We start from the raw sequence: 20,418 nt of genomic DNA, 5'->3' as shown, positions 1-20,418 counted from the left end.
ACTCATGACTCACGAGGCAGCAGCTCTGCTTCCCCCTGGCCACTATCAAAACATTTGCTACAGGCATTCCACTCAGTATTTACCTTTTTCCTGCTGTAAACTGCTGCCCAACACCTGACACTTGTTAATTTATGGTGTTCAAATTGTTGAGATCACACAAAAATGAATCCAGGTGAAGGCTACAGACAAGGCATGATGTCAAATGGAACCTCAGTGCTCTTCACTCAGAGTTTGTATTTCATTTTTTAACCCACACCACTCTAAGATTATCTCAACATAGGATAATCAAAATAAAAAAGAAAAATGGGACTAAAAATTACTCTTGGTAAAGTAGAATTTCTTTTTTAGCTGTTTCCCACTTGGAATTAAGTATTCAGCTCTCTCCTGGAGAAGCCTGTGCTTTTGAAAGTGTGTAAGCAACATGTCCTATAAAATAATTACAGCAGCAAACAGGTCATTCAGGAGGGTTTGAACACCAATTCTTCATTTAGGTCATTCTGTTGGGCAGGGAGGGAAGAGGAACAGAGATTTTACTTTCCAGAATTGCAGGGAAACTTGCAATAATGACCAAAGCTGATGTGGCTGACAAGGCAGAAGCAGCAATTCTGCTGCAACCTGTCCACAGCAGCTCTGTCCCTTCCTTGATAGGAAAAAACAGTGCCAACCCCACAGAGCACACCTGAGGCCTCCTAAAACTTACCAACAGCTCAGACCACCAACTTCTAATAACAAAATACATTTTAAAAGCCATGGATTCCAAGATGCCATCACACCAGAGGGGCAGGGGTCAAGGCTACGCTCTCTGTGTGTCCCCCCCACAACTTTACCTTGCCGGTTGAAATCCATGGGCGGCTGTTTGCAGTCCTGAGCTCTGTGCCCGCTGGCCCCGCAGTTATAACACGACAGGTTCCCGTTCTTTTTGTGGCTCGACCCGTTGCCGTTGCCCATCATCCCCTGTGCCTGGTACACCCCGGCCGTGCCCGCCATAAAGTTCTGCATGGGGGGCACGGCGAAGGTGGACTGCCCCGCCATCACCGAGTCCGGGGCCAGCCCGCTGTTGTAGGCCGTGTGCACCACGGGGAACGTGGTGCTGCTGTTGTACTGCTGCGTGTTGATGTAGCCGTTGCTGCACAGCGGGTTGAAGGGCAGGAAAGGGAAAGTAAACATGGAAGGCCCCGAGAAGGGGTGCTGGAAGTAGTTGGCGTAGCTGACGGTCATGCCGCTGGAGCCGCAGTTGCCGCTGCAGCCGCAGGAGCTGCACACCATACAGCCTGGGGGCTGCGGTGGAGGCTGCTGGTGGTGGTGGTGGTTCTGGTTGGGGACCGGCACGCTGCCGGCAGAGCCGCCGCCGCTGCTGCTGCTGCTGCTACTGCTGCTGCTGCTGCTGCTGTAGAAGTTGTTGTCGGCGCCCGAGGAGAGCGTGGGGCTGGAGCTGGGCGCGGGGCAGCTGGGCAGGTTGGCCATGGTGGTGAAGGACGGGGACGGGTGGCTGCTGGAGGAGGCCGCGTTGCTGTTGGCGCAGAAGCTGCCCTGCATGGGCGCCACGGGCACGCTGCTCATGGCAGAAAAGGCAACTTTGGTGTTGGCTGTGTACAGAGCAGTCCGGGGGTTGATTATTGCAGGGGACACCGTTATTTGCATATTACTGGAGCAGGAAGTCTGTCCGGCCATGGCGGAGTCAGTGGGGAGAGACGACGACACCAGGAGTTTGATGGGCGGACGAGCCACGTGGAAGACTGTGCTGGACGTCACCGTGGCGGCAGTGCTCGTCTCCACGATGAGTCCTGGCTGCTGGGCTGGTTTGATCACTCTGTCCAGAGTGGAAGCGTGGACGACTTTGGTCCGAGGCCCAAAGTTCATGGTGGACGTGGGGGAGCTGCTCTCGGCACCCCCCGACAGCACCTGCAAGGGCTGGTGCGGGGAGGAGGCAGACATGACATCCACCACGGCGTTCCCAAAGCCCTTCTCCATCTTTATGCTGCCCCTGGAGCCAGGAGACACTTTATTCCTCTCTTCTAAAGACAAGAGGGAGTGCACAGAGGAGGAGAGTAGCTTCATGTCTGCAGAGCCACGCTCTGGCTTGTGCACGGAGCCCAGCATGCGGATGGGGGTGATGTGGGAGGGCGTTGGGGACAACATCTGCATGGGCAGCGCGTGGTGCCCAGCAGGGCCCGAGCCGGCGTCGTTCTGCACGGGCAGCACCTGCGCCGTGGGCCTGGCCGAGCTCGAGGGGAAATGGTTCAGCAGCATCACCGGCTTCTCCTTGTCCGAGGCGTCCAGGTGGAGCTCCAGGCCTGGGGAGAGAGGAGCTGTGAGCACAGGCCTGGGCGGGGCGCGGGGCACGGCTGGGGGGCTCTGCTTACGTCTCTCGTTCTCCTCGGCGCTGTCCGAGCTCTCCTCCCGCGCCTGGATCCCCATGGGGCTGGAGCTGGAGCTGGAGTACTCGGAGGAGCTGCCCTCCCTTGGCAGGGGGTGCGCTGGCTGATCCACGTCCACTCGCAGCTCTGCAGGGACAGGGGACATGGAGGTGACTGCTGGAACTCTGGAAACTCCGATTTTAAGATTTTTGTTATATTGTAATATACAAGGGGCAAGATGGGAAGATTTAGGACGTTGTCTAAGTCCTTCTTCTTCACCTTCTTCATGGTTTTGGGTGTTTTTTTTCTTATTGGGTGAAAGGGCCCGCATTGAGGGCCTTGGGTGGTCAATTATTGGGTCAAAAGTATAAATAATACAGGTGTCACCTTGTTATTGAGTAATTATCATTTAAAAGACCTTGGAAAGGGTTAGAGGCATTGCCATTTCCTACCTAGTTAGCTAGAACTCACAACTCGTGAGACTGTACTTTAGATAAGAATTAATAAACATCTGAGTCTGAAAATGAAAACTGCGTGCTGTGTTTTAATCTCAAGTCTAACACGAAGAAAAGGAGCTAAGAAACCTCACAGGTGACACTGCCAGCACCTCAGGAGAACACAGCCACGCTCAGGACTTACAAGGATACATCAGAGGTGGAACAGCCCAACCACAGCAGCTGCCCATTCCCAGCAGAGCCGTGGGGAAAAAAATCACATTTTACTGCCTCCAATAATCACCGAAATCAGACTTTTTGCTTGCTCCCTTATTAAACCAATGGCTTTTGGAAGATCCAGCTTGGGGAAGCAGCAGCACAGGCATGAGGTGACCCTGGTGCACAGCAGTGTCCCCTGTCCCCTTACCTGCAGCGTGGTTGCCCCGGATACCCTGGATGGGCCCCACGTGGGACGTGGGGGGAACTCTGGCCACCCCACTGCTGGTCACTGAGGAAGGTGTGGAGGGGTTTAGGCACCGTTTCTCTGACTTCTCCCTGAGAAAAATGATAGAGATGGTGACGGAGAGAAGCATGAGGAGACAGAGACTGGCTACAACACAACCACAAATAAATCAGTTTCTGAATGAACCCAAAGCAGACAAAGCCCATTGAACAACCCACTGATGCTGTGCTCATTTCAAATGGAAACACTTGGAAATCACATCAGTGCTGACCATAACTGCCAGCACTTAGGGCTGGACTGTTTGCCATCTGATTATAACACTGTGCTCTTATTTGTGCAGGGTAAAACATCACCAAATCCTGAATGAACTCTAAAATTCAATCACATATTATGTCAAAACATCCCAAACCCAGCCCTGCACACCAAAGAGAAAACAAAGACAGTCCTGAGTTTTCCTTTTCCAAACAAACTCTGGAAAAAACTAAGATTGGAAAACTAAAAACACTGCCAAGGAGCTCTGATAAATGGGCACAGATTTGGATTCCTAATTGCTTTTTTAGAAACAGCAGTAGCTGCAGAACAAACACTTCCCTGTAAGTGGAGATGCAAAACCCAGGACAATCTGTTGCATCAGTGTCCCCAAAGGGCTGTCACAGCTGCCTGGGGTCACCGTGGGACACTGAGGCAGCTCCCAAAGTAGCTGTGCTCCATCCACATGGATTGGAGCCAAAAAATTGTCACTTCCTAGGAAAAAATGGCCTGACTTTGGGAGTGCATCCCCTGGGCTTCAATGTCAAGTAGGATGGGAAGCCTAAAATCTTTGCAGTAACTGTGACACAAGTTTTAAAAAAAACTAAACACAAAATGTGTATTTTGTAGATTTAAAAAGTTGGTATTTTTATCACAATCCTGAACAGGTAGCAGTAAATCAGAAAGTACTAAATATTGTTTAGTAATGGAGATAATAATCATCTGCATCTCCAGGTGGGAATCATGGTAGGTTTGTGGTCTGGGAAGCAAAAGCCACAGTAAAATTTGCATTTTTTGACTTAAAAAAAGTTCCCCCAGCCCTCACTTACTTCTCCAGCTCTAGTTGGGTCTTGAGCTTCTTCTTTGCTCCCATGGTGAGGGACTCAAACTTGTTCAGATCTTCCTCAGTAAGACTCAGAAACTTGGAAAGAAAAAATATGTTTCATTTTATAATCTGGAATATTCTTATTCCCCTTTTCAGTGAAGAGCAATTCCAAAAGTCAACTTTTAAACAGTTTTTAAATTCAAAGAAACTCTCTACTCCAGTTTTCAATTATAGTGTAAAAGGAAAGTGTGGGGGACTGGCATGAAAGAAAGAACACCTGCAGATTTAATTTCATTAGGAGTGTGCTTGTATTAACCAGGCACAATAAGGATGAAATAACTTGTGTACATATTAAAATAGAATTAAATTAAAGTAGAACTTGGTGCTATCAGTGAATTTAGGGATCTCCAGTTTTCCCAGAGTGTCTTTTACCACAGAAGTGGAGTGGAAAATATACACCAATAGTAAATTTAATAATAAAATATAGGGATAGATGCAGACATTTACATTATAATGTAATTAAAATGAAAGCCAGTGAAGTATGCATAATAATATTTGCTTTTTTAAAATATACTGGAATATAGAGTTTTACTACTTTATTAAAGAAAAAAACCCCACTATATTTCCCTTCTTATAATGAAGAAAATGAATTCAGAAGACTCTGGTAAGAGACTGAAATTAAATCCATAAAATATTCCAAAGCTCAGGCCAAGCCCTCCCTCCACTGGAGGGCGTTCCAGGCCCAAAGACAGAGGACAAGGGATCTCCCACTGGAGCTTGGAAAATGCTCAAAAACCTTGTTTAGATAAAATCCAGCACACTCAGGTGTTACTTGGGACTCTTACAATAATGCAAAGACATAAGAGATGATTTTTCCACAGGAACTTCTGCAGGAAACAAACCTCACTCACTCTTGTTCATATTCATATTCATGTTCATGCCACGAACCTCTAAAAATCTGTTCCTTAAAATGAGGATGACCAAATATTTTGGAGAGAAAAATCTACCAAGAAGCAGAAATTGAAAGAAACTAATATATTTAGGGAGAAGGATCCCTCCTGCACACAAAGGGATGTCCAGGGAGCTCCTAAGGCAGAATCCAGGCTGGATCTCCAAGCTTTCCATGAGGAAACCTGGGAGAAGCAGCAGCTGTTGGACAGCCCCGGACACAACACGGAGTGAAAACAGCAAGAAGGTTTTCATCAACTCATTATTGCTTTCAGAAAGTGAAAACCTCCTCCAACACGTGCCAGAAATTTGTGTGATCCTCAGTCCAGATGTTCCCAGCTTGGATAACATGGAGATAATTTAAAACCTGGCTGTTTCCCCCCATTTCCTGCCTTACCTTTTCCATGGTGAGCTGTTTGAAGACGGGGTAATACTTGTGCAAGCGCAGCTTCCTGAGCCAGTCCAGGATGCCGTTTTGCTCCTGTGTCTGAGGGGTCTGAGGGCTGGAAGACATCAGCATGGCTGGGGAGGAGGATTCCAGCTGGGAGCGATAGCCCAGCGAGGAGCCGGAGCCTCCGGAGTGGGAGCAGTGGGGCAGAGACACGGGGGCAGCACTTGAGTGCTGAACGTGGTTCTGGGAAGACTGAATCCCAGCCACCCCACAGATGGGTCTGGAAAAGAGCAACAGGGTTGGGTTTAGCACCTTGGATGAGATGTGTCACCCAGAGTTCAGCTGAAATCAGGATTGGGGGAAAAACCACCCTGCTGGAGAGCCAAGGTATGGATTTGTACCTGCCCTGTGCCACAGCTCAGGAAATAAAACAGGGCAGTTCTGGCAAAGGGTGAAACTGATCTTCACCTTTCAGACTTTTCCTTCAGTAATTTCCTCTGATAATCACAGATATTAAATATTCTGCTGCCTCTCTGCGATTTAAAAAAAGCTTTCGACAGAACGGCCTTGGCGTTATTAAAAAGAAGTAAAGATGCCCAAATATAATCCTATGGAAATTATTAATCTTTCCAGATGGAAGTGGCAAAGGAAGGTGCAATATTGGCTCCTTGAAAGGGGTCTGGGTTTTGTTGGAGGAGATGAAAATTGCCTCTTAAGAGAGTGAGTTGTAAACAAGATAAATATTTCACCTTCCAGATGTTCCCAGCGTAGTTCCTACTTTATACAGGGAGGGGTTGCCAGGATCTGGGAACAAGGAACAGAGTCACAAATGGCATCAGTTTATGAAATGCAGTAAAAAAAAAAAAAAAATTATCTTTTAAACTTTATTTCAACTCACTTGAGCTCTGAAGTTGCTGTGAGGGAGATGAAGTGCTGAAGAACTTCCTGACGTGGTCGTTTTTCACCACATGGGAAGGGAACGGGGCCAGGTACCTGCAGCAAACAAAGCTCTGTTAGAGCCTCCCAAATCCACCAGGATTGCACTCTGGACAACACACTTGGAGCTCAGATTGGAAATTTAAAAGCTAAAACACACCATTCAATTCTTAATTCTGGAAATTTATGGATATTCTTATTCTTAATACCAAACTCTGTTAACCCTGGGGTTGTTTTCACTCTGGTGAGTGTTTCAGCAAAGGTGCCTCATTGAGGAACCCTGAACACTTCTAAGGCGAAAAAAATGTCCAAATGTAAACTTGAAAATTGCCTTTCAAATGCAGGAACCTGAGGAATATAAAATAGACATGGATCTGTTATTGAATTTCCTCCTCTTGGAGATAAACAGCAGATGCAGAGTCTGGCAGTTCAGGGAAAAACTTCTGTCACATTTTCCCTGTGCCTCTTTGAAGGGAAAAGAGCCATTCCAGGGCCTTGAGGGGCCTGGGGGAGGCTGGAGAGAGACCTGGGACAAGGGATGGAGGGACAGGACAAGGAGGGATGGGTTTGAGCTGGAAAAGGGTGGATTTAGACAGGATATTGGGGAGAAATCCTTTCCTGGGAGAGTGGGAGGCCCTGGCACAGGTGCCCAGAGAAGCTGTGGCTGCCCCTGGATCCCTGGAAGTGCCCAAGGCCAGGCTGGACAGGGCTTGGAGCAGCCTGGGATGGTGGAAGGTGTCCCTGCTCGTGGTAGAGGTGGAACAGGATGAGCTTTGACGTCCCTTCCAACCCAAACCACTCTGTGATTCCATGAAAAAATGCCAATCTCCCAAATCTTTGCACCTGCACACACCCAGAGGAGCTTTCCCAGCTGGAAACCCCAGAGTTGACTGCTGAATTTCACAGCTGAGCAGCACCTCTTCCCTGAGCTCTGCCAGAGCAAGTTGCTGCTCCATTAACCCAGATTTGGAGAGGCTGTTATTCCCAAACAGCAGCTACACACATTTCCCTGCAGCCTCCCAAAATTCTGCTTGGAGCACAGCAAGGGAATGGGAATGCTGCTTGCCATGAAAAATAATCCAGGCATGCACCTGCTGGCTGCTGCCTATGGAAAACCAATATTCACTGTGGCTTAGGGAAAAGAAGTGTAAAGGAGAAGCTCTAATAAAGTTAATTAATATTTTAAAGTGCCATTTAATTTTATAATAATATCATATTAGGATTGGAATAATGTAAATATTACAATAATCTCATTTTGCATAGCAGCTGAAAAGAATTTAAGTCACTCCTAATTTTCCTAAGAAAATCAGATTTAGAAAGAGAAACCTGATGTGATCTGCCACAGATTATGATATTTAAAACACTGGTTTGTATTTAATACTGGCCAGATGATTTGTGACAATTTGAGGAGATACAAGCTAAGGTTTCCAAAATTTCTTAGCTGTTAAAGGCTTCCAATAATGTAATAATTCAATAATATCTAAATACATACCTAACTTTTTAAAATTAAAGCAAAATAAACACCACGACAACCTAAAACAACAGAGAAAATAAAAAACTCTGTGAAAGGGGAGAAAAAAAAATCCCCACAATTCATTCTTCAATACAGATGGCTGAATATTCAGGCTTCTATTTTTTCCTGAGTTTTGAGCAGTTTGTTTTAAGCAGTTCTGGTTATTTTTGAGTCCAAAACAAACTTTTGCAAAGCCAGTGATCCTTTATTTGTTCTTCACAAGGAATGAGGAAATATCAATTCTCCAGGAAGCTTAATACAGAATATTATTACCATCTGTATTTCTGAAGAAAGAAAGAATTCCTGAAAAATTGTTATGCACTGGAATTAATGGAACATCAAGAAAAAAAAAAAAAACCAACTTAGGATTAAGCTCTAATTTCTTTGAAGTAATTTAGATTATGGAGATAATATTTCTATTTCCTGGTTTTTGTTTTTTTTTTTTTTTTCTTGGTGAAGGAAGCCAAGTGTGAAGATAAAAACCCCACAAAAGCCCAACATACCTCGGGTCTGATTCCAGGTCCATGTGGTTCCGTTCCAGGTAAAATGAATCTGGACCAGCTAAGCAGGGAATGAATTTCTCCAAGTTTTCTTCTGGATACAGCTGAGACAGCTGAAGGGGGAGGATATGACAAATTAAAAGTGAAAAGGAATCTTGTTATTTCTATGAGATTCAAGCCACTGCCAGTTACAAAAATAAATATTTTACGAAATTCAATCTGAATTACCTTGGCACATTTTGAAAAGTATCATTGGAACAAAATTAAGAGAGAAGGACAAAATATATTTTTATTTTATTTTTAAAGTGTTTTTCTTATTGTCTTTACCTTTGCAATAAATTCAGTCACTTCAGCAGAAGATTTGGTTACCAACGTCACCGAAGAATCAGACCACAGGACCTTGGGGAGGAGCAAGAAGGATTTGCTTTAGTAATTAATTTAATTTAGTTCCTCAAAATCCAGTAATTGGTATCAACTGCCCCTCACAGATGTTGTGATGGGTGACATCAATAAGGAAACACTTTTTTTATTTATTTTTTTGTGCACAAGGACAAAACTGCTGCCCAGTTCTTGCTGTTTTTACATTTAACAACTCCTCTGGATGCTTGGAAAAGCCCCTCAGAGTTTACACACTGCAGACATCCAGAGTTAAGCAACCAACCATGGACTAATGGAATTTTTTTTCCCCTCATTATTGTTAAAGAAAACAGCTGGTTTGTGGGATCTGCTTTCCAACAAGAACTGCTCCCCTCACACAAGGCTGCCTATTGCTAATTAATCAACTCCATATGCCACGAGAAATTCGGGATGGCAGCAAAAAAACCCCAAAAAAACAGGCAAAACCTTCCCAATGAAACCTGCAGCTCCTGCTCCAGACTCCATCTTATCCATGCCCTAAAAAAAACAGGAGAATATTCAACATCTCTTCCCACACAAACAAGTCACAACATCCTTGGATATTGAGGCATTTATTGCTGGGGAGATGAAGTTTAACCGAGCCAAAAAAAATCAGGATTTCTTGGCTTGAGGAGAATCACCACGAGACAGGACAGGGATGATGAATCCCTGTGGATCCAAAATATTCATTGGAGGAGTCTGGAGGCATCTGGATCTGTAGGGGAAGGAGTTGGGTGGATGTTTCGGGATCACAGAGCAGCCTCTCGCATGACATTAGTTCCAATGACAACTCCAAACACACACAAAGTTTTTCCAGCCATCCCAAAGCTGCCAAAAAGAGTGGGGAGAGGATTTCAAAATATATTACATAAGGGAGGAATTTCCTCTCAGCAGAGCTGTTACACAAAAAAAAAAAAAAAAAAAAAAAGGGGGGGGGAAGGAAAGAAGACAGAAAAACTTGAGCTGTTTTACCAAGTTTTGGGTTGCTTTTGGGTTTTTTTTTAAAGTTTGTGGTAAATAAGTATTTTTTAAAATTCACAAGGAATTTCAGAAAGCACAGGAAATACTCTCTTTTTTTTCTAGTTCTGTAATAACCCAGCAATTGTCATGACTTCTGTTTTAACTTGAATTTTCAATACTTATAAAACAATAATGTGAACTGTAAATGGGGGGAAAAATAGCACTGCAAACACTAAACTGCTCCATCCATTGACCTGCTATTCCCAAGCTCCTGAACAGAACAAAACCATGCCATAATTGGGTTTTTAACCCAGCAAACAGCAATTTATCAGCTCAGCTGAAGTCTCTGCTCTTCCTTCAGTTCAAGCTGTTGAGGCAAACACTGGGTACAGTAATTTCTGTTATTTATAGAAAAATTTGTAATAGGAAAAGAAGTTTCACGAGATCTTAATTGGAGTGGAGACAACTGCAGGCTTCATACAGAGTTTGAAAAGCCCTTGGAAAAATCCTGTCTGTGATTGATGACATTTGGAACAATTGGGGATTCAGGAAATTTGGGACATTCTCCATGAATCCGATCCTGCCGAGGTTAACGCTGCCAACAATCCCAACAGATGCTGAGCTGATGCTCTGCCTTGGCTGGGAGTTTTAAGGAATAACTTGGTGAAATTGTGGATAATTTGGATTCTCCCACCTGGTTCCTTCTGGGTTCTCCTTTTCCCACCCCCTACTTTGGCTCATTAAACAACCCAAAGATGATTTTTGGGCTGCGCGTCCCGAACTTCGCAATCCTTCATTACAGCTGGGAGAAAAGCAGTTTGTTTTACTCCTCAGCAGCACCCAGCTCCATCCCTGCCCTCCACCAGAGGTTTCATGGGATGAACTCATCCCTGCAGAGGAATTGGGAGCAGCCCCAGGCCCCAGAGGCTGCGCCAGGCCGGGGGGAAGGCGTGCGGTGAACCGCGCTCATTCCACAGCTCTGCTCTCACTTCCACTCCCAGTCAGGCTGCTCCAGTTCACAGACAGCAGTTCCTGCTCTGCCCTTCCTGCTGGATTAACAACCCCCCCTTTGCTGGGAAGGATTTTTATTCCTTTTTAGATCATTGTGAAAATCCCCTTCCAGTCAATTCCCCCTCAGCTCTTGCTCCACTGAGTTTTCCTCAATCCCTGAAGAATTTCCCAAGTTTTTCTGTATTCTCCAAACTTTTGGAGCCACATCCCACCACAGGCTCCCTCTCCCTGTCCCTGCCTCTTTCCAGCAGCTGTGCCCTCAGAGCCCACACTGTTCTTTGTCCAGATTAAGACTTAAATTCTCTCTGGTTTCTGCATTCCAGCAGAAGAATGGATATTGGATATAGATATGGATAACCATCCTCTAAAGTGTGGCATCATATTTCCCCCTAAATAAACACTGCCAAAATTTCCTGCAGTAAAATGACTTTTTTATTTTCTTTGCCAATCCCAACCTCTGCATCGTCCACAGCCATTTCTGACTTTCAAATCATTGATTCAAAATTATCAGTCCCAAAGGAGCTCTGCTTTCCACAAAGGATTTTTGGGATCCAACAATAAAGTCTGAAAATTTCCTTAATTCCTCCTTAAGTGTTATCCTCCCTTCTTTCATAGGAAAGGAAACCCAAACTTACCTCAAAGGAATACTCAACATTTCTTTCATTCTTCTTGTGTGCCAGCCCCTTTAATTCCACTTTTTCAACACTCACTATGGAAAAAAACAAAGAGAGAAGAGAGAATGAGGAGGATATTCCTAAATACGGGCAGAAGTGATGACTTTGGGAAGTGCCAGGCCTTGCTCTGAGAGCATCCCACGACCTGTGGAGGTGTTCCAGGTGCCCAGTTCCAACTTCCTTCCTCCCTGCTTCATGTTATTTTCACTGCCAGCCTTGGGAAAGCTTCATTCAAAGCACTTTTAACCCAAATAATCCACTCTCATCACCCCACTCATCGCTGTAAATAACACACTACACACAAATGGGATTATCTTAATAACATCAAGGAATAAATAAACTATCCCTCTCAGGGAAACTGTGATGAGGAAAAGATCTCCATGGTTTTACAAGTTCAGTGTGGTTTCATGGCTCTGTTAACATCTTGACTCCTCCTTTCCTGCATTTTCACAGAAAATTTCAGCCTCCATCAGAGTAAGGTGTAAGTAAAATCAGGATTTGAGTGTGGAAAGGATGGAATGCCAGGACAGGTCACTGCCCCTAAAACCACTATCTCACATATCAGATATTTGATGTGCTGAGTTCTTGGAGACTCCCACTTCCCAAGACACCCAGATCAAGAATTCACCATGAAAAATCTTTATTTCTTTGACTTTTTATTCTCTCATAAATTCTTCCTGCCTTCTGACTGCCCTCATGGGGATACACGCATGGATTTTTTCTTACAAAAAGCCAATTTACACTAGCTTTAAACTACAAAAGCACAATTATCCCAACCCAGAGTCACTGAAATTTTCCCTGTGAGTGACAGGTGCCTGAAGGGACACGTGCTGTGTGTCCCTGAGCAGTCCCAAAAAGCAAAGCCCAGAATTTTGTCACTTTATTTCCACAGAATCACCACATTCAAGTTGTTTACCTGCTTTCAGGACTATTTATTATTAACTTTTTGTTATCAGTAAGACTCAAACCAATATTTATCACATGGAACTTCCTCCTAAGTGTCCAACAAAACACTGCAATGAAGTCAGAGAGTGACAGCAGCAGTGACCTGGCCTGTGTCACCTCCCGTGTCCCTGTCCCAAGGGAGGCTCCACCCAAGGCCACCCTCTTGCCCATCTGGAGCTTGAGTTCTCTCCTTTTCCCAACAGTTTGTGGCCTGAAGGTTTTGTTGTGGCCTTTTCAGAGTTTTATTGTGGGAAAAATCCTGTCTGTGGGATCCTCAGAGAATCCCACAATGGTTTGGGTGGGGAAAGGACCTTAAAGCCCATCCAGTTCCAACCCCAACACCTTCCACCATCCCAGGCTGCTCCAAGCCCTGTCCAGCCTGGTCTTGGACATTCCAGGGATCCAGGAGCAGCCACAGCTTCTCTGGGCACCTGTGCCAGGACCTCCTACCCTCAGAGGGAATAATCTCTGCTCAAAATCCCATCTAAATCCACTCTCTGGCAGTGGGAAGCCATCCCCTGTGTCCTGTCCCTCCATCCCTTGTCCCCAGTCCCTCTCCAGCTCTCCTGGAGCTCCTTTAGGCTCTGGAAGGGGCTCTGAGCTCTCCTTGGAGCTTCTCCTCTCCTTGTGAACACCTCCAGCTCTCCCAGCCTGGCTCCAGCCCTTGGAGCAGCTCCGTGGCCTCCTCTGGACTCATTCCAGCAATTTCTCCCACTGGGAATCCCAGAGTTGGATGCAGCTCTGCAGCTCTCAGGGGAGCACAGCAGGTCCTGCTCATTTATAAATGTTGTCACCTGGCTCTTGGCTGCTTAAAAATCTCTTATTTGACTCATATTTGCAGTGAAAATTTGAAGAGCCCCCAAATTCAGCTCTACAGATGTTTGTGCCTGTCTCCACATGGAGAAAATGAACATTCCTGTTGTGATCCTCACAACTGTTCCTCCTCCATGTAATTCCCAATTACAATCACATCAATCCCTGAGCTTTATGAATAATGTCGATTCATTAGTTACTGCTTTCTCCTGCACATTCTGCTTTTTGGAGAGGTTTGTTCCTTTCAAAAGATTTCACTGGGTTTCTCTCACGCTTCTGAAACGATTTTTGTGCCACATGCTGAGCACCACAGGGATCAATCTGCTCACCAGACATGGCTGAGCCATCCAGACAATATTCAGTGCAATGAAGGTTTGAACATGAAGATTTGAACATGCAGAAGGTTAATTTTTTTAAAAAAATCTACTTCAGAACATTTATTTAAGAGAATTCAGAGCCCCCTGAGTTGTGATCACAGCTAAAATAAACTGAATATTGATTGGAACTGTGAGTACTACAGGATTGTAATGTGTAAAATGGGTATTGAGAGGGGAGAATGTGGTGAAGTAGCTGAAGGATGAGCAAATAAGTTGCAGAAATCCTGGTGTCAACTGCTGCAACATCTGGTTTTGAAAAACACAGCCAGTGTTACGCAACGTTTGTTGTTTATAGCGAACCCAGCATCGCTTTTCTGCAACTCTTCTTATCGTTTGGCATTTCTAAAGGATTCAAATCTCATCTCTCCCAGTCATTCATTTTTCATCTCCAGCAATTCCAGCAGAATTGGATTACCCAGAGACATAAAATCGAGCCATTTTTGTCTCGCTCTGTGGGTTAATAACAAACCTTAAATCACCCCTGGATTTTGTGGTGCTGACAGTGCCACAACCTTTTCCTGCTCAACGTCTGGGCTGAACTTGCCCAGTGAATAAAACCCCTGCAGTGAATTTAACCATGGAAAAAGACTGTAATTAGAAAAATAGACCTTTAGGTAAAGGTTTTTTGCACTGATTTTGTAAGATTAGGTCTGTTCTAGAGCAGGAAATGCAGTTTAGTGTCCTGCAGGACAAACTTTAGGAACAACCAACTGGATTAATTCCTGATATTACACAAAGAGCTCCAGGAATTTTCTCCCAGCCAGCTAAAATACCATGAAAAATATCACCTGCCTGAAGAAATCTTGTTTAATTTATCAAGTTGTATGTTTGTGTTCTGTGGCCTCTCACCTACTCTGTGTGTTGTTTAACTTCTGGTTGGTTTTATTAAAAGAACCTTCCTAAACCTACCCTGAAGCTTAACTTTATTCAATCAGTGATACAGAACTCCAGAAGAAAAGGTGACATCCAGCAAGTACAAAGAGAAAAAAAAAAAAAAAAAAAAAAAAAAAAAAAAAAAGGGATTTTTTTATTTACAGCTTTTACTCTCAAAAGCTCAAAGAGCTGACTCTACTCAGTACCTCAATAAATGAGTCCAGGAGCAGAAAAACCTTTGTACAGAATTAAGGAAACATGATACTGATGGCTTTTCAGGATGCTGAATTCAGCAAAACTCCCAACTTCCCAACCCAGGGGATACCAAAAAGTTAAAGTTTCTAATTCAGGACATTCCCAGAGTATATTTGCACTGGCAAAGGGGCACAGAAGGCTTTTTGCTGCGGAGATTTATCCATAAATAGCTGGGAAATTCCAGCAGGTGAGTGGAACAGCTGGATGAGATCCCCAGAAAGGGGGAGAGGAAAACAAAGGGGGTTGGAGAAGCTCAGGGCTGTAGGAGAAGCTCCCAGTACCTTCTGGCATCATCCCTTCAGGAATTTTTTTTATTTTAATTATTATTTGCTGCTTTCTTTAAACACAAGAGCAGCATTTTCCATGTAGTTTTGAAGTATATTTCACTGTATCCAGCATGGAATAGTCCAGCACTGAGGCACAGCCAGGAATCACAGCCAGGACAGGAGCGACGTCATCTCAGCTGCTTTTCCAAGGCTGCCTCCCACCCCCTGCCCCAACATCCAGGGAAAACACAAGCCAGGGAGCTTGAAGACATTTTATTCAGGTCTGTTTTCCTATTCCAGCTGGGGATTTTCACCCCAGAGCATTTCTCATCCGCTCAGTTTGGTGCTTCTGTTAAAGGACAACACAATTCCCTCCCTCTGCTCACGACCAGGTGTTAAATCCTCTGCATTTCTGGCTTCCTCCTCCTCTAAAAAAGCAGAAGCTTGGATCTCCTCCTTTTCCCAAAATGGCAGCAGCTACACAAAGGAAAAGGCCAATTCCAACCCCTCAGGATCTGCCATTCCTGACTGGTCAAGGTCAGGGTAAAACCTGCACAGGATGTGGCCAAGGGCAGAAGAGATTTTGGGAAGCCACTTCAATATCCCAACAGATATCGATGTTTTTATAATTCCCTCTTTACAACTTCTGGATACACCCTAATAAAAGGATTAGATGGATCAGTGCCTCAATCCAAACTGAGAATTTTGTGCTGCTTTTACTGAACAAGTAAAGTAATTCAAGATAAATCAGGAGTGTTGATTGTGGCTCGGCCCTTTTCCATCAAATCCAGTATTTCACCACTCCATAACTGGTGGATTTCCTTTGATTAAATCCCTGGATGCAGGATCAGTTTGTGTGGGATGTAGCATGGAAATGCCACTCTCCAGGTGGCAAAATCTGAGTCTCCTAAAAACTGGGTTGAACATCTTGGTTTGTGGTACTTGATCAAAAACAGGAGAAAGGCTGCAAGTTATTTTTAAGCTGGAAAAAAACCCCTAAGTAAAATCCTTTCTATAGGAGGCCATAAATGAGGCCTCCGGACTAAAAGATTTATTACATTTTCATTCATGGAAAGAGGCATCAAACCCCATGAACAAGCAACTGAGTTTGTGCTGAAAAAGTAGAACAAAAGGGAACTCATAAAACCCTTTCCACATCCCTGTTTACACAGAAGGGGAGAAATGCAGCAGCACCACTTTCACACGGCGTCTCCTCTTTGTGATCAAAAAATGCTTCCAAAGCAGCATTACCCAATTCCTGCTGCCCTTCAAATGCCAAAATCTGGGAATAAAATCCCACAGAGGCTCCCCACAACCCCACCAGGATTTTTATTCCTCATATATACAGGCGGGAGGGAAGGAAAACAGAGAAAAGAGTTTATTTGCTACGGGCAAAGCACATTCATGGCAACAAAACATCAGAAATTAAAGGGGTTTGTGGGGTTTTTGTTTGGGTTTTTTGACTGTTTGTAAGTTTCAGATTAAAAGAGAGGGGTTTTTGGCTCTTTTTTTCCCCAGAAAACTTCCTGCTTTCACTTTTTAAATCTAATATTTTTATCCAGGCTATGATAGGGAAAGAAAAAATTCAGGATATCCTCTTGTTCCCAGCACACACACTGATCCTCTTCTGCACAAACACACAAGGGCTACATTTTCTCATCACTAAATTTCATTTCCCTGTCTCCTACTTCTCAAAACTCAAATTATTCTTTTACTGCAATAATGGAGGCCTGATGAAAACCTGCAGAATTAAGTATTAAGGGTCTGAGTCAGTAGGATGAGAACTGAGATCTGAATATGATCAGCATTTTTAGGGTGCCAAGAATTTGGTGTTGGTGCTATCCCGGAATCATTTTGGCTGGAAAAGAGCTCCAAGGTCATCAAATCCAACCTGTGACCAGCCCAGAGTGACACCTCCAGGGATGGGGACCGTGTCCCAGGAGCTCAGATCAGGTCACACTCATGTTTATTTACTACAACTCTGTTAACAAATCACAGAATGACAAAATTATCTTCCAAAAGCTCTGCCACTAAAGCCAAGAAAGAGCTGGCACTGCTGAGATGATTCCAGAGGAAGATTTCCCTGGAAGAGCATCACCTCAAACTTCCCACCTTGCACCCAGCAGGCTCTGAACCCTCCAAACCTGGAGAGAGGATGGCACTGCAACCCTTCAGCTTGAACTCTGCTCTACTCCACAGGCAGCAAAAACACACCTTGGCGTGTTCCATGACACATTAACTCCTGCACAAACCATTCTTTCCCCCAGAGAGATCTAATTTGCATCAGCTGATGGGCCAGAGTCCAGCTGCAGGGGAACAGGAGGTGCTCTTTCAGCACCTACAGAAATTGCAAAAAAGCCCATCAAATACACCCTTAAGTGTAACTGCAGCAAATAATTAAAAGGTATAATTAACTTAATTGACGAGCCATGAGCTTGTCTGTAGAGATACCAGAGGGGAAAATGCTCCCACTCAACAGCACCCAGAAGTGTTTCAAATATTCTCTTAAAAGAGAGGGAAAACAGGCAAAGAAACAAATGGGGGTTTTTTGAAAATCACCTTATTTAGCAAAATAAGAATCTTTGCTTCTAGAAAAGTCAAATGTAGGAATAGATGGAGCAATTCTCTCTGCAGGTCGTTGCATTGAGTTGCCATGTGAAAATGACCTTTTGTTGTTATATTAGTGAGAAGTGACATCTCAGACCTCTCCAGAAGGATAATTTATAAAGATTATAAAGATATTAACCTGTTTTCACATCTTGCAGGGGTTATGGGTGGAGAAAACACCGTGTGAAGAAGCTTAATTTGGACACTGAAGTGATCCCAGATACTTCCTGCAAATATAAAGCTGCTGCTGGCCAAGAAATGCTTAAATTGAATGTTTAGATTGAAAAAAAATATATTTAAAACTAAAATTATTGAAATTCTACAGACAAAGGAAGATGCAATTTGAGTTGGACTCATCTGGATTCTGCTCAGCCTCATAACAACATCCACCATCCAGTTTTCTGCTGGTGTCCCTTAAAACTAAGAGTGGATGAGCAGACAACAGTTTTTCCATGGAAAAGGAAAGTGCAGCTGGGGAAAAAACCTGTAAGCAAACAGAACAGTTTTACCAGTTAGCAAGAAACTCTTCTGGCTGGCTGCTCCTCAACAGGAAAACCCTGGAAATTAAAGTTTCACGGATATAATGAAAAAAAATAAAAAAAGCTCTCAGATCTGGCATTTTCCTGGGTGAAAAATGAGGGTTCTTCCAACATACAGAGTATTTAAGATCCAAACCAACACAACCCTCCACCAGGAGTTCAGGTGTCAAATCAATCCTGCTTTAATTGAAGAGCAAGGCTGGAGCCTATGAAGTGCAATATTCCACAGGAAATAATTAAAGAGCTTTTTCTTAAAAAAACCAAGGCCATGAGCTGAGTTTTGGCAGCCCAGAGGAAGCAATAACACACTGGGATTGTATCATTCACCCCAATCAAACCTGGACTTTTCATGTCCCTGCTATTTCCTCACTTTTGGCTGATTTAAGCTGCCAACTAAGTGACCTTCTTATGTTTCTCCAAAACAGATATTAAAAGGAAATAAAAAAATGCCTGTACAGCTCAGCTTTTAACTGAATTCATGCATTTTTGGATTAATCCTGAATGATCCTGTCAGCACTTCAGCCAACCACAAAAGTCAATCAAACCTAAAGATGGGTTGTGCAACTTCCCTGGATTCAAAAGCTTCCTTAAACCCCAAAGTGCCTGTGCTGGAGGCTGGAGAAAACTCCCATCTGGACAGGAAAATGTAAAACCCTGAAGAACCACTCAGCTGCTCTGAAAAAAAAAAAAATCAAGATATGGCTTCAAACAGTGTTTTGAAGGGTTTTCTTCTCAAATCCTTGAGACCAGGAGCACTTTGCATCTCTGCTCCCTCCTGCCACGGCCACTAAGCACACAACTGCCTGATGAATTGCCTTTTTTTCTTTTTATTTCTCTTTTCTGAGGCCAGAAAAAGCTTTCTGCGGAATAAAATACCCAGAAAGGGCTGGTGGATTGGCTGGATTTGTGAAAACAGCTCCTAAATTCGAGCACCACCACATGGCACTGGGCAGGTGCTGGGCCTGGGAACATCCTCCAGCAGGATCTGCTGCTGAAATGTGGAATGGTGCTCTGGGTGGAAGATTTTGTGGTACAGAGCCAGGAAAGGCTGCAAGAGTCTGACATCAGGGACATCCCAGCAATATATTCCTTAATTCCAACAGCTCTAACCAAGCACAGATGCAGCTCTTTGGAGGATCAGGGAAAAAAGAAATCCTGAAGGATGGGGTTTGATACCACGGCATTTTCAGGAATGATTTTAGGTAAATATGTGCAGCACTGAATGTTTAAACGTTTATCCTGCAACAAATTCAGAGATCTCAGTCACAGTGAGGTCCAGCAGTGCTCGGGTTTTGTGCCTTGTGGGCTGAATTTTAAAGGACTCCAGAATTCCATTTGCACACTGTATTTTCTACTCAGAACTGCTGCTAATCAACCATTAGCACACAAGTGAGAAGTGTTCAATTCTGAATGCAGCTCTGGACCTCATTTGCTCAGTGACTCATTTTTCCTTCTCGCAGTTAGCTCAGAAACATGGAAAAGAATTCCTGCAAAAGTGACCAAACCCCCAAACTCTGGGGTGAAGGGCAGCTTCAGTAACCATTAACATCCAGCCTTGTACAGGCAATTTAAATAAGCAAGCTGCCTGTGTTGAATTTATCTAACAAAAACATCTCCAAAATCAAGAGAAATGTTCGACTTTAGATATAAATAATTTTACTTTCTGGGTAAGCAAGATGTGGTTGTATATTTAGTCTGGTTTTATCTGATGGAGTGCTTATTTTATTTACTATTCTTAGAGCACTTTTAAACAAAACGTTGGCTTTGTTTCTCATTCTTAAGAAGAGCTTTGCTCATGATAGAGAAATCTCCTCCTTCTCCCCAGAAAGGATTTTCTCTGGCACATAAAATTCCCTGAGCCTCCTCAAACCCAAGGTGAGCCTCATGATTAATTCTGATCTGAAAGTCGCATTCACTTATAAAATTACACATGCAAAGTCAGTTTACCATGGAAAACTTGAGGTTTTTTTGCTGAAGTGCAGCAAAGCCCAGAAACCCAGACTTCCCTAAATCCCAGATATCACTGAGGAAACCGACCCAGTTCAGCTGAAGGCTTTGAAGTCTGAGGTCTGCACAGAGCGGCCG

At 44.1% G+C, this 20,418-nt stretch overlaps 1 protein-coding gene across 2 annotated transcripts in view; it reads right to left on the bottom strand.

Moving 5' to 3' along the window:
- Positions 1–20,418, bottom strand: part of ZCCHC14 (zinc finger CCHC-type containing 14) — a 50,511-nt gene that overhangs the window by 5,668 nt on the left and 24,425 nt on the right. Inside the window, exons 3-12 of one of the 2 annotated variants that reach the window (XM_083870103.1) lie at positions 11,620–11,693; positions 8,945–9,016; positions 8,621–8,730; positions 6,567–6,661; positions 6,418–6,472; positions 5,675–5,948; positions 4,334–4,425; positions 3,219–3,346; positions 2,364–2,504; positions 828–2,294 (exon numbers count right to left, since the gene is read on the bottom strand). In XM_083870103.1, coding sequence (XP_083726229.1) covers positions 828–2,294; positions 2,364–2,504; positions 3,219–3,346; positions 4,334–4,425; positions 5,675–5,948; positions 6,418–6,472; positions 6,567–6,661; positions 8,621–8,730; positions 8,945–9,016; positions 11,620–11,693 — 2,508 coding nt within the window. Of the gene's footprint in view, positions 1–827; positions 2,505–3,218; positions 3,347–4,333; positions 4,426–5,674; positions 5,949–6,417; positions 6,473–6,566; positions 6,662–8,620; positions 8,731–8,944; positions 9,017–11,619; positions 11,694–20,418 lie in introns of both variants that reach the window. The other variant, XM_083870102.1, reaches the window with a different exon arrangement.

Source organism: Zosterops lateralis, assembly GCF_965231275.1.
Source record: "Zosterops lateralis genome assembly, chromosome: 12".
NCBI lineage: Eukaryota > Metazoa > Chordata > Aves > Passeriformes > Zosteropidae > Zosterops > Zosterops lateralis.
Note: the sequence above shows the minus strand (reverse complement) of the source record. Positions and strands in the feature narration are given on the sequence as shown.